The sequence below is a fragment of the Fringilla coelebs genome (genome assembly GCF_963513975.1).
Source record: "Fringilla coelebs genome assembly, chromosome: 21".
In the NCBI taxonomy this organism is placed as follows: Eukaryota; Metazoa; Chordata; class Aves; order Passeriformes; family Fringillidae; genus Fringilla; species Fringilla coelebs.
Window position 1 is genome coordinate 7,718,641 of NC_140047.1, and position 20,095 is coordinate 7,738,735.

The following is a 20,095-nucleotide window of genomic DNA, read 5'->3' on the forward strand; positions in this document are numbered from 1 at the left end:
CAAGGCAGGTGACCCAAAAGAGCATCTCTGGGGGTGATATGGGGGCAGGTACCAACAGCCCCCCAGATTATCTTCCTACCCTGCCCCTTATCACTTGAGGAAATCCTATTTCAAGGCCGCTCTAATGAAGCCTCTGATCTTTGCAGAGCCCGGCTTGCTCCCCTCTAATCCCGGCCGGGCCGGGGTGCAGGTGCCGCGGTCCCGGGGATTAGACGCTCCCTGCCCTTTGTGGGAGCCGTCACTCAGCGCGGCCTCCTTGTCCGGACCATTCGCCAGGGAATATTAAACTTTGCTGCCGGGCAGTCGTTACACGGAGAGGCCGGAGCTGCTGCTCTGTTTGTTTTGGGGGAAACGGGGCTGGTGAAGGGCAGGAGCTGCCGGAGGACTCCTCAGCCCCGCGCCGGGGTCACCCGTCTGCCGGGCAGCCCCGTCCCCGTCACCCACTCCTGTCCTCCCGTGCCCGGGCTCGTCCAGCCCCGCGGCCCCGGCCCTGGGGCGCTGCCCAGCCGGGAGCAGGGCAGCTGTGGCTGGTGCCGAGATCCTGCTCCTGCCAGCCTCAGCTGCCCTCTCCCGCCGCCGGCTCCTGCAATACGCCTGCTGCGGCCGGCCCGGGGGTTGGGCAGCTGCTGGAGAGGCTCGGCCGGCGTGGCCCTGGCTGTGGGCAGCAGGGCAGGGCAGGGGGAGCAGAGGGGCTCACGCACAGCCACACACTGTCCCCTCGGGCACCTCTCCCGGCTGATGGCTCAGCGCAGTCCCCGCTCCGGGTCACAGCCCGCAGCTGGATTGGAGCTGATGCTGCAGGAGGGATGGGATGTGGGACAGACGCCGGTGGATGCGGGAGAGACATCGGTGGGATGTGACTGTCCCATCCCCAGATCACTGCCAGGAGGGAGAAAAAGGCGCAGAGATTTTCTTGTCTTTGCAGTCCACATCCCCCCCTCTGTCCCTCCGGCCACCCCGTGCCACCGGCCCTGCCGCCGAGTCGCGGTGGTGGCCGAGGAGTCGCCACCGCGATTCGCCACAGCCGTCTTCCCTTTCGAGGCCGCTTGAGCTCGGCCGCAGCTGGGAAGGTGATTTTCTTCCTCTTGCTCTTGCGTGCCGTGACGCCCTCGCCGAAACAAACCTGGAAATAATACTTAAAATAAAGGAAGGGGGGAAAGAAAGGCAAGGAAGCGAGAGAGAGCCAGGGGAGAGCACTCAGCATCTCTGCTCGGCACCGCGGCCTCCCGCAGAGTGAAATGGAAGCAAATAATGCCCTAAAGCTCCTTCCCCGAGCAGCGCAATCAGCCCGCGGCTCCAGGGGCTGCCGTGCCCTGTGCCGGAGCTTTGCCGGGAGGGTCGCGGCTCCCCCGCACCAAACGCTCCGTGCCCGGAGCCGCTGGGCACGGCCGAGGGGCCGGGCCTGACCCCTCCGCACTGCTCCCAGCCCCTCGGAGGGCAGCAGGGACAGGCTGGCAGTGCGCGGTTTGGAGGGAAACAAGGGACCATTCAGCTCCATCCATGGATGGGGCACCTTGGGGACGGTCGCTCTCTTTTTACCTTAGGAGATAGCAGCGCATCCTCCTCACCTGCATGTGCCCTGTGTTGGCACTGGGATGGGGGATGCCGGAGGCTGCCCCGAAGCAAGGTGGGGACCCATGGGGAACCCTCCTCGGTGTCCCCTCGGGCCCGTGATGAAGCTCCCCAAGTGATGCTGCAGGGGTGCTGCCTGGGGCGGGTGAAGGCACAGGTGGGAAATCCCACCCCATAGAGGGAACATGCGAAGGATCTGCCGGCCCTCTCAGCCCAGGCTCGCCCTGGGCATCGCCTTGTCCTCGCCTTGTCCTCCTGCACTGCCTGCTCCGCTGGTGGGAGCGTTCCCGGGCGCAGGTAACATTTGGGCACATTCCCATAACCGAGTGTCACCAACTGCTGCGGCGGCAGGGCTGGAGCCCCTCTCCAGTGCTGCTGTTTGCTTTGCAGCCTCCTTAGCTCCCATTGAGGCTTTTCAGCTCCAGCCCCTTCAGGGGGTTTAAGTAGGTAAAACCTGAGGAAGAGGCTATTTTCCTCCCTCCCTTTTGAGCCCTGCCTTGTGCCCAAAAGGCCCCCTTGTTTCACGCGTGCCAGTCACCTGGCTGGGCCCCCAGCCCCTTTCTCTCCCAGCCTCCCTTTTCTTTTTCCTTTCTCTCTTTTGACTTTTCCAGGAGCCCTCGCTCTCCAAACGAGCTTCAGATTGGATCCAGATTGAGGTCCCTTTGTCTTTCAAGGGTTGTACTAAGCTAATTAAATGTGATCCCAACAAATAAACGCAGATCTCCCCATTACATTCAGTCCTGCCTTTCAGGCAGCACCGGGCGGCCCCTCGCCCCCGCCCGCTCCGCGCAGGGTCCCCCTCATTGAGTCCTGGCCATTGAAAGCACTGCCAGGATTTCTTTTGTGCCGGGGGTCTCCGAGCCCTTTTTCCATCAGAAAAGACCCCCAAACAGCAGCTCGGCCTTTGTGAGTTTGCAAGCAAACGCCAAAGAAAAGCCCCCTGAATGCTTTAATAAATGACACATTTAGCAACTTCGGAGGCGCCTGGCTCCTGCGGCAGCCGCAGGGGTGCGATGATCCCTCCTGCCCCGGCTCCCCCGGCTCCCGCAGGGGTGCGATGATCCCTCCTGCCCCCCTTTCCCTCCGGCTCCCGGGGCATTTGCAGCCCGTGGAGGCGCAGAGGTTGCGGCCGGAGCAGCTGACCGCCTCGGCTCCCAGCCCGGCTCTCCGCCGTCGCCCTTTCCCGGCGCTCGGGGGGCGCACGGAGCAGGTGATGGGGTCGGCCGGGCCGCCCTGCGCCGGCACCGGGCACCGGGGCGGCGGGCAGCGGGCAGGGCGCGGCGGGGCGGCCGGGGCCAGGGGGCTTTTGAACTCAGACCCCAGGGTCCCTTCGGCTCGTATTAGCCCTGGCAAATCCAAAATCGTTTTTAATGACACCACCCCCCACACCCCGCACCGGATCGGGGGCTGCGCTGGACTTTTCTCAGCTCAACTAATATCTTTTTAATGACTTTGGGAGGGGGCAGAGCCCGGCTCTGCCCTAGAGCCTGGATTGCTCCAAACAGATGTTGGGGCAGAGGGAGGGGAATGCTCTTCCCTGCCAGGGACTTTCTTCTAAAGTTCAAACGAGAGGAGAGCTTTCAATCACCGCTAAAAATGTATTTCTCCCCATTGAACAATGGGCTCCTTTCTGCGCCCGAGGGGACTCGGCTGCGATCGCGTTTCTGCTGCCGGAGAGGAGAAACCTCCGGTTTTAGGGCAAGAAAAACTCAGTTTCGAAAAGGGCTCTTCCCTGCGCCGGTTATTTTCGTAGCTCTGCACTCCTCCTGCGTTCTACACTCTACGGGGGGAAAAAAATTAAAATAATACAAAATTGTACTAACGAAGCACTAATTCTCCTTCCGCGCTGCATCCCTTCCCCGCCGCACAGGAGCCGCCGCAGATCTTTGCAGTGAAGCCGGGCAGTGAATGCGGGGTTTGAGGAAAGAATCGCGGCTGCACCGGCCCGGGGCAGCGGCGGCTCCATCCCCTCATCCCGGCTCCATCGCCGGCGGCCCCACAAGAGTTAAATTTTAAAGCAAATCAAATTCCCATTGGCCACTGTATATTATCTCAGCAGTCTTCATTTGATACCTCTTTAATACAGAAAGGAGCTTTTCAAACCCCTTTTCTCTCTTTTCTCCCCGCCACTCTTTAAGAGCAATAAATGTTCAACTGCAATAACTATAAATCAATCTCCGCTCTGTTCAAATCCTATTCATGCGAAGGGCTGGAAGAGGGGAGAGAGCTCCCCCCTCCCCCCCGCCCCCCAAAAAGCAGCTGCTGGGCTCTAATCTCCTTTCTTGCACTGTCATTCACCCTCATTTTTCCTCCATCACCCCATCCCTGCAATCTTTTCTTGTTTTGCTTTTCTTTTCTCTCTTTGCTGCATTATGATCCCATGTCTCCCCTCATCAGACCCCAACCTTGTCCAGATCCTGACCATCCCCTTGTAGGCTGTGAAAGAAAAGAAGAGTCCATGGATGTCAAATTGGTCTCAAAAAGACCATGAAAGATTGATTTGCTCCACTTTTCTTCTGCCTGACATTATTTCTGAGGGTCCTGAATGGGAAACCAGAAAGTCTGGGACTGGAATAAAGATGTTCTCTCTGTAAGGGGGAGACGGGGGGGAAAAATGCCCATTTACTCCTGGCCCATCAACCCTGCAAAACAGAGCAAAAGAAAAGAGGACTGTGGCTATTCAGAGTCAGACCAATATGTACACCTCCCAACAATATGCCAATATACTGAGGGCTTCTCTATTAACACCCATGAATATTAAAGTGCTCACTAAACGCTCAGAAGGAACTTTGGGAATATACACATGAAAATACAAGCAGCATTGTGCGGGGCTCAGAACAATGGGGCGGCGATAATGGCCCTTCTCTATTAACAGCCATGAATATTAAACTTGTTTCCTCTTAAATGTTAAAAAGGAGGGATAGCTGCGATATTAAAAAAGAGAAATGAGTAGGGGGTAGGGGGGGAAACACACAGCAAAGCACCTTCCTAGGACCGGGAAGGAGCTTTGGGAAACAGCTGGGGATATTTAAAACCACGCAGAAAATGGAAGATTTTTTTTCTTTTCACCTTCTTCTACCACTAACCCCCCCGCACCGCCGAGCCCCCGCAGCCGGGAGCGGGGTTCAGCGCAGCCCGCACCGGAGCCGCAGGGGGTTCAAGAGCATCTATTATTTTTTTGTCCCGGGATAACTTGAAGGTTGAAGGGTTTTCCTGGGGAAACGGGGGGGAAAAAAAGAATAAAAAAAGCAATCCGATGACTGGCTTGTCTCGGCGGCTGGAGGGAGCCGGTGTTGGGAACCTTTCCACCTGATGCATTATGTTTAGCAAGGCTGAAATATTCTGACGGCTCCTCTAGCCAAAGTCCAGAAAAACAAAATAAACTTATTTTTGACGCTTATTAAACCAATCCCTGGCAGGTTGTTAACATCCCCTTTCCAGGACAGCGCTGCCTCTCGCCGGGCGAAGACCCGAAAGTAAGCGCAGGTTTGGGTGGGTTCCTGACATCTGCGTTGCTTCTTGATTGGATTAATAGAAAATATTAATTGCACATGGATTGTAGCATCATTTCACCCAGACCAGAAGACACTCCACAGCTTCACCCTATACGACACCCACCCAGGGGAGAGGCTGGGGGTTTGGGCTGTGCTTGGCTGCTGCTCCCGGCACGGTGAGACCCGGCGGGGCTTCCCGGGACTCCGGGGTGCGGGAACCGGCCTTTGAGCGCCTGAGGATCTTGGGGGCCCAGCCTTCTTCCCGCAGCCCTTTACAGCCCGTCGTCCCCATGAAAATCAAAAGAACAAGGCTAAGGAGAGGGCTCTAAGCTCCGACACAGCAGGACTAGGTTTAAATCCGGGAAAGATTAACCCTTTGCTGAGCCGGCAAAGCTCGGGCCCCGAGGGGAGCGCTGGGTTTGGGGGCACCGCTCTGGTGCCGCCTTGCTGGGGAGCAGAGGTGGCTGCGGAGCTCCTGGGCTAGGCAGGGCGGGGATGGGCGCCGTGGCTGGCCGGGGAATGCCTTCAGGTGCGGGGACGGGGCGATGCGGCGGCAGAGCCCCGGAGATACTGCAGCCTCCCCGGGTGCGGGTCCGGCCCTGGGGGGACACGGCAGGGCACGGCTGCGATTGCAGGGAGAGGAGGGATCCACGAGCGGTTCCCAATCCACACCGGGGCACAATTCCTGCGGGGATGTGGGATCGGGGACCGGCCGGGCTGCTGACGGCAGCCGGGTGAGCCCTGCCTTGGGGTCAAGCAGGGATCAGCCCCGGGAGCGCGTCCCACCCTCCCCGTGCTTGGGGACCCTCTCCCGGCATTTGGGGAAACAGTGTCGGAGCCTCACGGTGCTGCCGGTCCCGGCCGAGAAAGGCGGGGATGCGGGGGGCAGCGGGGAGCCGAACACGGTCGGGACCAACTGCGAGAGCCTCAGCCCGTTCCCCCGGGGCTGCGAGGGCCAAACGCCGCAGAGCACCGGGAGCTGTCGGGCTCGGGGCCGCCGATTTCGTTGTGGTGCTCAATGGCCCCAAAGCGCAGCGTTTCAGTCCCAAAACGAGCGCGGGGGCCGGGTGGGGAGCGGGACCGTGCCCGAGGGTGCGCCCCGTCCGTGGGACACCGGCGGGGACATTTTTGCCCTTTTCGCTGCTGTTCTGCCGTGTCCGGGGGCAGGTGCCCGAGTTTGGGTTTGCTCGGGCCGGGAGGTGCGGGGGGCAGAGCCGGTGCGTGTGTGTGTATCGGTGTGTGTATATGTGTGTGTGTGTGTATCCTGTGTGTGTGTTTGTGTGTGTGTGTGCTCGCCGTGTCCCTCCCTCCCTCCAGCCACCCCACCCCCGGGAGGGGAGGGAAGGAGGAGATGGGAGGGGGGGGCTCCGACGGCTCGCCTCGCTCCGGCAGCCGCAGTCTCTTCGCCAACGTCAGGGAGGTCATTAATAACCAATTAGGAGGGTCAATGAAGCTCATATATAGCCGGGCGGGAGCCGCCGAGTCGAACGGAGCCCAGCCCGCCGCCCACCGCCCGCCGCGCCCGGCCCCGTCGCGCTCGGCCCCGCCGCCTCGCCCCCATGATGGGCTCGGTGCTGCCCGCCGAGGCCCTGGTCCTCAAGCCTGGGCTGAAGCCGCAGGGGCTCTCTCTGGCTGAGGTGATCACCTCCGACATCCTGCACAGCTTCCTCTACGGCCGCTGGAGAAACGTCCTGGGAGAGCAGCTCTTCGAGGAGAAGAGCAGCCCCAAGACAGCCTTCACGGCCGAAGTCCTGGCTCAGTCCTTCTCCGGAGGTGAGTGACCCCCCCGGACCCTCCCCGATCCCCCCGGTTTCCCCCATCGGCCCCGGGCCGGCTCCCGGACTCCGGCGGCGGGATGCGGTCCCGGCGCCCCGCTCTCCGCAGGCGTGGGACTGGGGAAAAAGGGCTTTAAATTCATTTGGTTAACTTGGGCTTGACCTGAGAAAGTTCCCACTTAAACCGCGGGCTGGGGGGGCCGGGGCCGTCCCGCATTCAGCCGCCCGGGACAATATCTTTTCTCTCGCCCCGGCATCGCCAGGGCGTCCCAGCTCCCTTTTCCCCCTCTCGGATTTCTGTTCCTCTCTTAATTTACCATGAAGGCTAATTCCATTTCCATTCACGATATGTCAACCATCTCATCTCCCCATTTTGTAAGAGGAATTCCTGGGCCCTTTTAAACAAGCCCTCGCGCCATTCAGGCACAATGTACCGCTACAGCATTCCTAAAGGACTAATGAATTTAGAATTAGCAATTTCTTTCTAGTTGAGTTTAATGAATGCAGATCACTTTAACAGCATGACAAATTGCTGGATGGGCCGAAATAGACACCATTTAACCTCCTTTCCCAGCCCCGCTCCCTCGCCCAGCCCGGGATGCTTTTCCCAGGTACCTCCTCAATGCCCCGGGGGAAACCTTGTACCGCTTTGTGGGAGCCCGGTTGGGCGTTTAAAAGGCTCAGCCCCGGGGTCTGGGCTGGGGCCGGGGTGGGGCGGGGTCCCCGCTGCCCTCGGTCTCCCTCCTCTCCCCCACCCCTGTCCCTTTCTGAGCCGGTCTCCCCCCTCGCAGAGGTGCAGAAGCTCTCCAGCCTGGTGCTGCCGTCGGAAGTGATAATCGCCCAGAGCTCCATCCCCGGGGAAGGGCTCGGCATCTTCTCCAAGACTTGGATCAAGGCTGGCACCGAGATGGGGCCGTTCACGGGCAGGGTCATCTCCCCCGAACATGTGGACCTGTGCAAGAACAACAACCTCATGTGGGAGGTAACGACTCCCCCGAACCCTGAGCCCCGACTGGTCTTGTGAGAAGAAGGGACAGGGTGCTGGGGCTCTGTCCCGTGCTTGGGCACCATCGAGCACCATCCTTGTGCCTCAGTTTCCCCATTCATGCAAATATCTGGGCAGGTGCATTTAGGAACCTCTTGCAGGAGAAGGATGAGGTCTCCCCAGCCCTCGGGGTGCAGCCAGCCCACAGAGGAGCCCCAAGATGCTGTTGCTCATGTCCTGTGCAGGCAGATCACGCCCTGCCCTGCCCACCCTGTCCTGGTGGAACACCTGACTGGTTGCTGCCTGCACTGGCCGCAGTGGACAAAACCAGCTCTGCCCTGTCCCTTGCCCCCTGCTTTGCCCCAGCCATGGTGAGGTTAATCCCGAATGAAACCGTGGAGTTTGGGGGGATCTGAGATGCCAGGACATTGTGCGCTAATGCACAGCCAACAGGGAGGGTTTTCCTTTTTTTCTTATTTGACTCAGACTTGCACTTCTTAATTATTGTTAATTATTATTGTAATTTTATGCCTAACAGAAACTTGCCTCATCTTTTCTGGCACGCTGCTAAGCATCTTTCCAGGCCTGGCATGCACCTTCCCCTTCCACCCAGGGATTCTCCCACTCCCATGGCGGCTGCAGGATGCTGAACAGCCCCTTCCTCTAGAGCTGAGCTGCTGGTGGGGCTCTGATGAAAAGGGAGATTGAGGAAGGGAGCTGGGTTATGCAGGGAGATAGGGGCTGGCAAGCCCAGCCATGCCAGTGAGAGCAGGGCACATTTCTCAGCCCTGCCGCAGTCCAGAACCACGAGCAGGAAGGGTTCAGCATCTCCTGGCTGCTGTCAGGATCTCAGCCCTGAGGCTCTGCTGGCTTTGAGCCTGTCCCTGTCCAGGGGCTTTACCCCAGAGGCGTAGGGGCTCAGCCCACTGCGGGCAGCATTGCTACCAAGTGCTCTCTGCCCTCACAGGTCTTCAATGAGGATGGCACTGTGCGGTACTTCATTGACGCCAGCCAGGAGGATCACCGCAGCTGGATGACCTACATCAAATGTGCACGGAACGAGCAGGAGCAGAACCTTGAGGTGGTCCAGATTGGGAACAGCATCTTCTACAAGGCCATTGAGGTAAGTGGGGCTGAAGACTCTCCCTCCCTTGTTCTTTGGGTTGTTGGTGGGGTATCTGTGGAAGGACATGGCAGCATTTTCATCCTTGGCACTCAGATCCACCAGCAGAGGTAGAAACCACAGGGAAGGGCCATTGCATGGGCCTCAGGGAGTAGGAGTAGGAAAGGTCCCTTCTCTCTGCCCTCTTTCTGTGGGCTCATGGAATGATATGTGTTGAGCAGGGCAAGAGTAGATCCTTGTTTGGGGTGTAAAGCATGAAAAGAGCTGCAATTCTGGCCCATATAGAACTTTGGGCAAGGACAGGGCTTGGATGCTGTACTGTAAAAGTGGGATTTTGCGCAGAACCTGCTTCTTTATAGCAGGGTAAAATTTGGGGTGTTCTGTGAAACCGAGATGCTGAGCACAGGCTGTGCCTGACTCCACACTGCTTTGCCTGGACACCACTCTGGCTGTGCAGGGAGCCACGGAGAGGGCAGGGAGTGGTGCTGGTGCAGTTCTGCCCTGGGCTTTACACTGTGGGGAAGGGGCTCTTCCTACCTCCTCATCCCTGTGCTCCTGCATGAAGTGCTGGTCTGTGCTGGTGTGGTACAGGAGCAGGGACAGGGTCCCGGGGTGGCACAGGCTGCCGTGCAGTGGGGTGATGGTTGAAGGGTGCCCACAGCTCCCTACAGGAGACTCTGGGATGGAGGTGGGTGTCTGGCTCCCCAGAATTATTGGTGCCATGTGCATACAAATCACACAGTGCCAGAGCAGGGTGACGTGGGGACCAGCCCTGCTTATGGGCAGTGTCCCCGTAACCCAACCCTATTGCAGGTGGAGAAAGGTGGTGGCTTGGGGAGATGGCCCTGTGCAGCAGTTTTGGCTTAAAGAGTCACAAGAGGGGACACGTCCCTGTCCATCCCAGACCAGCACTGGGATTGTGCTGCTCCAGTATCGGGTTCAGAGTCTCACCTGAGGAGTGTTTACAGCTGGGAGAGGGTCTCAGCTGGGAATGACCATGAGTGCCTGCTGGCTCTATGGGCACGGGCAGCGCTCTGGATCTGTCCAGGCTCCTGCAGTGGCTCACAGAGGAGCACAAACCCAAATGCTCCACGGCACAGGACCACGGCAGGGCTGGGTTAGGGATTGCTGCCGTGCGGTGGCAAAGGAGAATGGGTGGGTAGGAAGAGGATCAGATATTCTCTCCTCCTGCTGGAGAGTACTGTGTGCCCTTTGGGCTCTGCCACCTTTCCCAAGAGCTCCAAGCAGTTCCCTGCTTTCTCATGCTGGACAGCAGGCTTCAGGTGTTTCTAGTTTTAAGACCTGATACTCCTGTGGGCACCTGTGCCTGTTGTGACAGCATCTTAAATACTTTTTACTGCTCTTCTTAAATTATGCAAATAAGTAAAATAATCCCAGGTAGCCGTGGTGTAATTAGGAATGCAGCTGTGGTTTTTACACCTTGTGCAGGTACAGAACAGAGAGTGGGTGAACGAATGTTTGGGTGTAGCCATGATCCAGCTGTAGGCTTGCTCCTAGGGCTGAAGCAGTGAGTGGTGGAGCAGGATGAGTTTAATTCCCTTGGCACAAGCAGTGAATTTGAGATGCTGAGAGTGCAGAACCCCAGGAGATGTGTGGGAAGAGGTGGGCATGAAGGGTCCCTGCTGTCATCCTGCTCCCCAAGCTCGGCAGGGCACACACACACACCAACCTGAACTGAAGCACTGCCCTGATCAGCACCAGAGGTGTCCATACATAGCCATTGTCACCCTCCGTCCCCTACCAGCCCTGGTGGCTTCCCAAGCAGGGAATCAATCTCTTTAGATGCTTTTCTCACCTACATGCCAAAACCCCAGATTGATTTGGTGCTTTTTTTTCCTATTTACCTTGGATATTTTAATGCACTTTGCGCGTTCCTGCCCTTATTTGCTGATTTGTTTTTCCCATCCTCTTTCTCAGCAATACCAAGTTGCTGCTGCAGGAAAATAAAGCGAAGGCAGAAAGTTTTGGCCTTTGATCTGGAGGCCACAGATTCCTGGGAGGCAATTTGAATTTGCTTTGGGGTGTATGCACATGAGTGCTCACCTGCTGCTGGCGTGGCTGCAGCAGCTTCAGCAGAAAAACCTCACACCCATGTATGCACCCATGCAGATTGTTTTATCCTTTCAGCAATATTATATTTGCTTGTATTAAAAATGACTAATTTTCTGTTAAGAGTAAATAATGCCAAGAAACATCATCAATGTGGGATGCAAAAGGATGTCGGCTTCCTCTGAATCCCAAATTCCTCCTCTGCAGCCCAGTTATGCAGAGGGACAAAGATACGAAGTCAAATTCTTATTTATTTCAGATGCTTTAAATTCAGCATATTTTCAGCGTTGAGGTGATTGAACTTAGCATCTGTGTTTCTTGTGGATGATGTTTTACTGGGATCTAACATGCTCAGTGTACAGAAAACCGTTCTCCAAAATGCAGGATGTTCCTATTTCTAAATTAGGTTCTTAACAGTAGGGACTGCTAGGGAAAAGATGTAATTTTTCATGAAGTGTCGTTGTTATTAGTGTTGTTTGAACTGGTCAGAGAGGATGGATCCATCTTCCCAGCCAGGGCTGCTGCACGAGGGGAGCCGTGAGCGGCATTTCCTGGCCGCTCACCCTGGCCATGCAGGAACATGACAGGAACAGCAGGGACAGGAGAAGTGCCATCACTGCAGGGAAACAGGAGCATGGATGATGCAGAACCCCTGCCCTGCTCTTGTAGCTGTTCTTGGGCTGTTGCAGGTGCAGCAGCTTTGGTGGGGGATATAAGCAGTGTTTCACACCTGAGCCATGGTCTCTGACAGCATTTCTTAGCTCTCCTCTGCTCTGTGGGCTCACGAGCCCTTTGCTGGCAGATCTGCATTTCTGCCTTCTAAAATCAGCCCCAGCAGGGGCGAGTGGGTGGGTGCGTGGGAGGTGCTGCTTGTGCCCTGCAGCTGAAGGGTGCCGGTGGCTCTGTCCAAAGAGAAAATGCTCTGCTGGAGCCCTGAGCTGGGGCCCCGTGTCCCAGCTCCCTGCTTTGGTCTCTGTCACGTGTGCTGGCTGTGGTCCACAAATGGTTTATTTCTCCATGTCTCTGTTCCACCCTGTCCTGGTCTCTCCGAGCTGCTGGGACCTCTGAGTCCTGCACTCTGGAGACTCCAGGTCTGTGCCTGCGCTCTGTAGCCACGTATTTGCCCGTAAATATGTTTTCATCCCAGCTTGGGGCAGAGCCTGGAGTTGGATTTGTGCTCGTTCTGTGCCATCACCTCCAATGCTGCATCCTGGGCTGTTCCGTGCCTGCCTGTCAGTGTTGGGGACTGCTGGCAGGTCCCAGATGGCAGCAGGGTCTCACAAAAATAGGGCACAGCCAGGGTAGGTCTGAATGGATCAGAGCAGGCGTGGATGTTCATCACCGCCTCAACAACCCTTTCTTTATCTCTCTTTCTAGATGATTCCTCCAGACCAAGAGCTGCTGGTCTGGTACGGAAACTCCCACAACACCTTCCTGGGCATCCCAGGTGTGCCAGGGCTGGAAGAGGAGCAGAAGAAGAACAAACATGGTAGGTAACATCAGAAAGAGTCAAGGGTGCAGCATCCCTGCCTGTTCACCCTCTGTCCAGCTCTGAGGCCATTGGGTGGGCACAAGGTGCGGACATCCCAGGGGTATGTCAAATATCCCAGTTCTTTGTGGACAAGCACAGGGACTATAAAATGATCCACACAGCTTGAGCAGGTCCTTAGTAATTCAGGACAATGCCTCCAGGCCTGTTTGCCCAAGGCTGTTGCTGGTGGGGTGTTGGCAGTCGCTGCCTGACCCAGCCAGGCAGGGAGGAGCCATGCAGGGTGTGAGTGCAAGGCAGCCCCAACTCTGTGAAACACCAAGTGGATGCAGCCTCTACACCCCCACTCTGCATTTAAGGGATCTTAACCACCAGCACAGGAGGGCTTTCGCTCTCCGCTTGTCTCAGTGGCTCTCAGAGGTGCTTCTCTGTGGCACAGCAGAGCTCAGGCTGTGTTTGGAGCCACTTTTACACTCCCTGACTCTGCTCCCCACTCTGAGAGAGCCATGTCTGAGCCCAGCAGAGTGAGGGGAGAAGCTGGGACTGGGGCAGGGGCTGGACAGTGTGGTTGGGGGTTCCTGGGAGCTCCTGCACCCACCTCCTCCAACTCTGTTGCAGCCCAGGGAGGGGAAAATTTGTTTTGTGTCCATTTATAAGGGATTCATTCAGCTCAGCTTGATTGTTCCCCTTACCTAAATCTGGCTTAGCCCATTTCCAGCACTGGCTGTATCCCAAAATCCTAGGAGCCAGCCTGGATGCCAGTCTGCCCAGGATAGGTGACCTCAGCAGCAGAGGGCCGTAGGGACTTTCAAGGGCACCCAGCACCCCAGGCACTTGGGGTGGGGCGAGCTGCTGTGCTGGAGGGCAGCGCCTGACTATCTCCTGCTGTCCCCAGAGGATTTCCATGCGGTGGAGACGGGGGCCAGCACGACGGGGCGCATGCGCTGCGTCATCTGCCACCGCGGCTTCAACTCCCGCAGCAACCTGCGCTCCCACATGCGCATCCACACCCTGGACAAGCCCTTCGTGTGCCGCTTCTGCAACCGCCGCTTCAGCCAGTCCTCCACGCTCCGCAACCACGTCCGCTTGCACACGGGCGAGCGGCCCTACAAGTGCCAGGTGTGCCAAAGTGCCTATTCCCAGCTCGCGGGGCTGCGGGCGCACCAGAAAAGCGCCCGCCACCGGCCCCCCAACGCCTCCCTGCAGGCCCACTCGCCCGCCCTGCCCGTGCCCCACCCTGCCTCCCTGGCCCATCACATCCCTACCATGGTGCTGTGAAGCCCCGGTGTGGCAGCGGGATTTGGGACAGCAAAGACTGACGCTGAGACATGCAATGAACTGGGGGGGGTGGCCCTTGGCTGAGCTGCTTTGTGTCTCGAAGAGTGTTGGGTTGTTTTTGGGCATTGCTGACTGCGGGGAGTCAGCAGGAGGGGAGCCCCCAGCTCTGCAGCTGAGTTGTGTGGGATCATCCCCAGGGAGGTGTGGCACAGGGTGGCCTGGTGTTGGCAGGAGATGTCCTGTGTGGGTTTGCCAGCGCATTGTGGGAGGACTGGGAGAGCCAAAAGGGTGAGCCTGGAGGAGTCATGCCTGGGGTTTACAGATAATTTGGTAGAAAGAAAAATTCCTCTTAGGCATCCTCCTCTACTCTAGCAGACATGTGCCCCACAGAGAGGTTGGCACTGCCCTGATGTGGCCACCCAGTCATACCCGTTTACCCCGGGAGTGGCTTTGGTCCCGGTGGCTCCTTCCAAGGGACACCTTTCCCTGCTTGGGAGCCCCGAGTTAGTGAACATTTGCATTTTCCTGCACCCGAGCCCCCTCTGCCCACCCTGCTCCAGCCAGAGCCCTGTACTGGGGTCTGTCACCACTCCAAGCCATGCTGTGGGCAGAGGGGACACCGTGCCAGCTGGGAATGCCCATCCATAGGCAGGTTTTGTGGGGACCCTGAGCTCTGCCGGGCTGTGCCTTTTCCAGCCCTGGCAGCTCTTCTCCCCATCCCTTTCCCAGCTCTGAAGGAACATTTTGGTTGGAACTGCTACTGCCCTCTGGGGACAGAGAAAACCTGTCCCCGAGCCAGCCCTGTCCCCAAGGACAACTCTAAGCGCCCTCTGGAGTCCCCACACTGCGGAGGAGAGCTGTGTATCATAATTCTTTAAAAAAACAGGTATTCTAATATTAATTATAAGTCTAAGATGTATAAAGTTCTCACAAACCGTGTTTCACTTCCAGAAGAAAAAAACAAAAACAAAACAAAAGAAAAAAACCCCAAACAACTGTCACTTTAACTTTGTAAATATTTATGTAAACAATATTTACAAGACTTTGATATTATATATTATTTGATTGTATATGTACACAGTGTAAATACATTTGTACCTCTCTTGTATTCTAAATAAAAATTACTTGGAACATTTATCATTTAGAAGAGGGATTGTATGGAGAGCTTTATTTTATGTGCCAGGGGGAGGATGTGGGTATTGGGATGAGTGAAGGTCTTAACTACCACAACAATCTGTGAGTGAGGAGGTGTGGTGTCATCTGTTGGACCAAGTGCATCTGGGGAGGGGAAAAAACCCCAGTTTTTGGCTAAAGAAGCTCTTTTTCAGGTCTGGAAGCTGGGGTAAGGGCTGGCTCACTCCAGAGCGGGTGGTATCTACTGCTTCCACCCTGCCAGTCCCTGTTCTTGTGAACTTGTACAATCCCTCTTTGAAGCCACAGCCACTGCCATCCTTGATACATTCCATGGATTAGTGCCCGTATTTCGGCTGTGATGGGGCACAAGCCCTGCTGGATGGAAGCGACATACTTGCTGACGCTCATCGCGGGCTGCTTTTCCTGTGGCATTTCCTCCGCACCCCTGAGACCCTAACCAGTGTTTGAATGGATAAAACTTTTCCACGGACGTATCAGTTCGTGCTGCCACAGCTCGGCCGAGGGGAAGGGCTCAGGGCCGGGCCCCGCGGGGATGTTCGAGCCGAGCGTGAGCACCGGCCAGATGGGGAGGGCATGAGAGGACTGCCCTCAGGGGGACACCTTGTGTGAGGGGCGCCCGAACTGGGGGTGCTGCTCCCCGCCTCGGCCCGGGCTGTGGGGCCCGGTGAGCCCCGCGGCAGCGTTCCCGGGCGGGTTCTGAGGGAGCGGGTCACTGACGGGCGCTGCCCGCACTAAAAATGGCCGCGGTCCCCATTGGACTCCACCGGAGCGAAGCCCAAGAGACCCTTTGCTGCCAGGAACAGACATGGCTGCCCAGTCACCGCCCCTGCCGCCCTCACTCAAGATGGCGCCGCCCGCGCCCTCAGGCGCGCTCTCGCCAGTAGCCAACATGCCGAGCGGAAGGCGCGTGCGGCGGGGCCAAGATGGCGGCGGTCACCATGAGGCTGCCGGCGGCCCGCGCGCCCCTGGATTCCAGCAGGCTCCGGGGCGGCGAGAAGCACCTGGTGGCACCGGGGGACACCATCACCACGGACACGGGATACATGAGGTGCGGGCAGCGGCGGAGGAGAGTGGGCGGCGGCGGGGTGGCGCGGCTTCGGGCTCTCCTTAGGTAGCCGCTGTCTCTCCGCAGGGGCCACGGTACTTATGTGGAGGACGACAAGCTGATCGCCTCGGTGGCCGGCGTGGTGGAGAGGGTGAACAAGCTGGTGTGCGTCAGGGCGCTGAAGGCCAGGTGAGCGCGGCGCGGCGGTGCGGGCCGGCGGCGGGCCTGGCTCGGCAGCGTCCGTGAGGTGTGTGACCGCCGCTCTCTGTCCCAGGTACAACGGCGAGATCGGCGACATCGTGGTCGGCAGGATTACGGAGGTAAAGCCCCCTGTTTGCCGCGGCGCCGAGGAGGAGGGTGGTCGTGGCTCAGTCCGACTCTAAGCGCTTCCCGGGATCCTAAAACACTGACACACATCGGTGTCCTGGTCAGGTTACTGGGAGCGTGTGGATTTTAACAGGGATGGGGCTGGAAGGAGCCAGCAGAGCTGTCCCCTCCTGCAGCGTGGTGAGCTGCAGCTCCCATTCAGTTATTGAGTGTGTACCGATAAGTTTTGGTGGTTTTTTTCACCTTAGGTTCAGCAGAAGTGATGGAAAGTGGAAACAAATTCCAGGCAGGATTCAGTCCTGTTGCTGTAGTCTATAAATTTACCTTGGGTGTTTTTTTCCCCCTTAGGTTCAGCAGAAGCGATGGAAAGTGGAAACAAATTCCAGGCTGGATTCAGTCCTGTTGCTGTCATCTATAAATTTACCTGGTGGGGAGCTGGTGAGTGTAGCTGGTTGTGTTTTGCACAACTGGCATCCTAAGGTTCCCCACAAAGAGGTACTGATGGATGTTTTCTCATTCTGGGCTACATGTGACTTTTCTTGTGATGTTTCAGAGAAGGAAATCAGCAGAAGATGAGCTTGCAATGAGGGACTACCTGCAGGAAGGGGATCTCATCAGTGTATCCTTCTGCTGCTCCCATTGACAGGAGAACCAAGAGCATGGGAAGAACAGGGAGAGCTTGGCTGGCCTGGCTGGGGGTGAAAGCTATGCTGGGGTGGCACTGGGCAGCCTTAAGTGGCACTTGTTTCCTTAAGTGGCACCAACAGGCAGAGGTCCAGTCTATATTTTCTGATGGGGCTGTATCGCTGCACACCCGGAGCCTGAAGTATGGGAAGGTGAGTTGTTCCAAAGCCCTTGATCCTGGGATAATTCTGCACCAGCTGATTTGTATAAAGCCTTTTGGAGGCTTTTTAAAGAAAAGAGCTATGGAATAGAGCAAGATGTTGTTATAACCCATTCCTGCAGGACAGAAAGCCTCTCAGCTCTTCCATGGGACCACCAAGCACAAAGAAGCTGTCCTTGAGTTGCCCTTTGATCCACTGCTCTCCCTGTCTGCAGTTTCAGCCTGCTAGTTCTGTTTCCCCCACTAGCCACTTGGGAATTAAGTCCTGGGGAGAGATCTCTTCACTCCTCTTCTGCTGGCTGTTGCCCCTATGACTTGTTCCTCTCCCCAGGGCCCTATTTTAGGCTTTACACAGTTGGCATTTATCTCTGGTTTTGTGCATTGAAATAAGCCAAGGGGCTGTTGGAGCGTAGGCTGCAGTTTGGGATTACCAGACCAAGGGTATTAGCACTTAAAAGATGAAAGGGAAGTGTGCTTATTGCACAAAGGGTGAAGGACGGTGATTGGATTATGGGGGAAAGTGTTCTGCTAAATTGGGCCTCTGACTCCTCATTTTTCTGCAGGGATGGTTGATGTGTAGTTACCGATCAAGATATTATTAACATTTGTGCTAAGCACTTTGAGTATTCTTCATCTTCAAAGGACTGCACAGGCATTAGCTAATCCTCCCAGCGCTCCCAGAGGCAGGCAGGTTTTATATTCACTGTTTCAGAGGAAAAGGTGTTAAAACAGAGTTGTTCCTAGGCCGGGAATGGAGTGAGTGTGTATTAGTGGCTTGGTGTTGTCTGTGGTGGCTCATGATGTGTCTCACGCTGAGCCTCGTGGTCTGTTCTCCAGCTTGCCCAGGGTGTGCTGGTTCAGGTCTCTCCCTCCCTTGTGAAACGCCAGAAGACTCATTTCCATGACCTGCCCTGTGGTGCATCCGTGATCCTTGGCAACAATGGCTTCATCTGGATCTACCCAACCCCAGAGCAGAAGGATGACGAGGCTGGAGGCTACACTGCCAACTTGGAGGTGAGTGTTCAGGGACCGTGAGCTCTCTTCTGCCAGTGATGGTTTTTAGTCTGACATAGTCAGAGGCACCTGAGTAACCTGCCACTTCCAGGATCCTGGAAGGTTAGGTTCACAGCAAGGCTTTTCTCCTTGCATTATTTCCCTGTGCATTCATCCCTTTTCCTCTGTCCTTCCTCAGCCAGTTCCCTTGTCTGACCGGGAGGTGATCTCACGGCTGCGAAACTGCATCATGGCTCTGGTTACTCACAAGATTATGCTCTTTGACACCAGCATCTTGTACTGCTATGAAGCATCCCTTCCTCATCAGGTACAGGAACCAGTAGTGTTTATTCCACACTTGAGGGGAGGGATCAGAAAGGCTGCATCAGTTGCTGCTGAAGTCAGTTTCCTTTCGATTTACCAAAGCATCCTGTAGTAAGTGACAGTATGAACTCTCCTCTTCTGGACAACATAAGTTGCCTTGCACAATTTCAGGGATAGTTTGAAAGGTTCTGCCTCTGGCAACTATTCCTAAAGAGAGATCAGTCCCTTTTTTGATAGATTTTGTGTATCCCTCACTGGGATTATGGACCCTTTAATTCCTGTGAAAACAGTGTTGAATTTGGCATTGTATGAGGGTACAGTGCATTTTATGAAGCAATGAAAAAGTAAATGTCATGTATTGTACAGAGAGCAGGCTCATGTCTGTATCCACATCCTGCACTGCTGGAAGACTGCCTCCATTTGCCCTCTTCCTGTAAAGCTTTTCACTGTGATTCCTGCCAGCACAATCGTGGGCAATTCTCTTCCCATAAATAAATGAGATCTGAATTCTGCTTTCATTCCCAATGAGGTGTTCTTTAGAAGTATAACTGTGCCCTTCCCAAATACAGTGTGTGTCCTTCAGGGTAGATGAGGAGGGTTAGTAGCCTCTCCTTTGATTTCCTCTGGTCTCTCTCTCTTACTCCTCTGGGTAAGAATTCCCAACTGGCAAAGTTAATTATACCTTGGACCCTCTGCCATTGGTATTTTTTCACCACAACCCTCTAAACTCCCTTGCTGGTTGCTGCCGTGTGTCAGGGACCTTTTTCCCCACAGAGTGCAGAAGTAAGTAGTTGTTGATTCCTGGTGCTCATACTGCTCTTCTCTCCACTGCAGATCAAGGACATTCTCAAACCAGAGGTGACAGAGGAGATCGTTCTGGAAGCTCGACAGAGGTTGCTGGATTCAGAGGGATAGGATAGGGCACATGGCCAGAAGCAGTCATTTGAAATCCCAGCATGGCAGCTTTGATTCCCAGTATTATATGGTTTTTTTCAGTGTTCTAGTTTCCAACATTCATTCCACACTTCAGAAACCACCAAAATTCCTCACTCCTAGGATATCTCCTGTGTCCCTTTAGTACAAAGTAGTACTTAAGTACAATAGCTTTTTAGTGCAACGGCCTGAAAAATTGATGTCTGACCTTTATAAAGATCAGATGCAACTGGGACTTGTCTCCTAGCACCTGTTGCTGTGTCCAGTGCCCCAGAACTTCGTGCAGAATGACAGAGAGGAAGGGATTTGTTTTGTGATGTTTCTCTCTCCCCAGAAGATGATTTGGATTTTAATTTACTTGTGATACAGAACTGCCAGTCTGTTCCCTGACTGAGAGCCCTCATTTTTAAGAATGTAAATCCAGGCACATGTGTTTAGAGAACAGGAGTATCCACAGCCTTGCTAACCACAGTTTGGGTCTGGCTGTTCATGACTTGAATGTCTCAGGGGTATGAGATGGGATGTGGCTGTCTCTGTCCATATGAGCCAGGAGCTCTGGACAAGCAGTCTCCTGGTTTGTGTATATCCTGCTGGTCTTTTGTTTTCTGCCTGAGAGGTGAGCTCCTCTTCTGAGGAGGCACCAATATGGTTTTGTATTAAGTATTTTACATTTCAATAAATTTTTTGA

General features: G+C 55.7%; 2 protein-coding genes across 2 annotated transcripts; both read left to right on the top strand.

Annotated features, from left to right (window-relative positions):
• Nucleotides 1-6,625: 6,625 nt before the first annotated feature.
• On the top strand, nucleotides 6,626-13,786 carry PRDM12 (PR/SET domain 12; the record flags this gene model as incomplete). The annotated part of the gene is made up of 5 exons (XM_084219452.1): nucleotides 6,626-6,839; nucleotides 7,633-7,823; nucleotides 8,794-8,949; nucleotides 12,397-12,508; nucleotides 13,404-13,786. The coding sequence occupies 5 exons, from the start codon at nucleotides 6,626-6,628 to the stop codon at nucleotides 13,784-13,786; spliced, it is 1,056 nt and encodes a 351-aa protein (XP_084075578.1).
• A 2,072-nt stretch (nucleotides 13,787-15,858) lies between these two features.
• EXOSC2 (exosome component 2) lies at nucleotides 15,859-20,095 on the top strand. Its single transcript, XM_084219689.1, has 9 exons — nucleotides 15,859-15,989; nucleotides 16,074-16,175; nucleotides 16,261-16,306; nucleotides 16,662-16,751; nucleotides 16,867-16,932; nucleotides 17,081-17,149; nucleotides 17,995-18,171; nucleotides 18,350-18,478; nucleotides 19,309-20,095. Exons 1-9 carry the CDS (start codon nucleotides 15,865-15,867, stop codon nucleotides 19,387-19,389), a joined length of 885 nt encoding a protein of 294 aa, XP_084075815.1. The 5' UTR covers nucleotides 15,859-15,864; the 3' UTR covers nucleotides 19,390-20,095.

What these genes read in the sequence shown, in the direction of transcription:
- EXOSC2 (XM_084219689.1), top strand. Translation starts at nt 15,865, where the DNA reads ATGGCGGCGGTCACCATGAGGCTGCCGGCGGCCCGCGCGCCCCTGGAT. An exon ending in GTCAGGGCGCTGAAGGCCAG is followed by an intron (nt 16,176 to 16,260) that starts GTGAGCGCGGCG and finishes TCTCTGTCCCAG; the next exon opens with GTACAACGGCGAGATCGGCG. An exon ending in GCTACACTGCCAACTTGGAG is followed by an intron (nt 18,172 to 18,349) that starts GTGAGTGTTCAG and finishes GTCCTTCCTCAG; the next exon opens with CCAGTTCCCTTGTCTGACCG.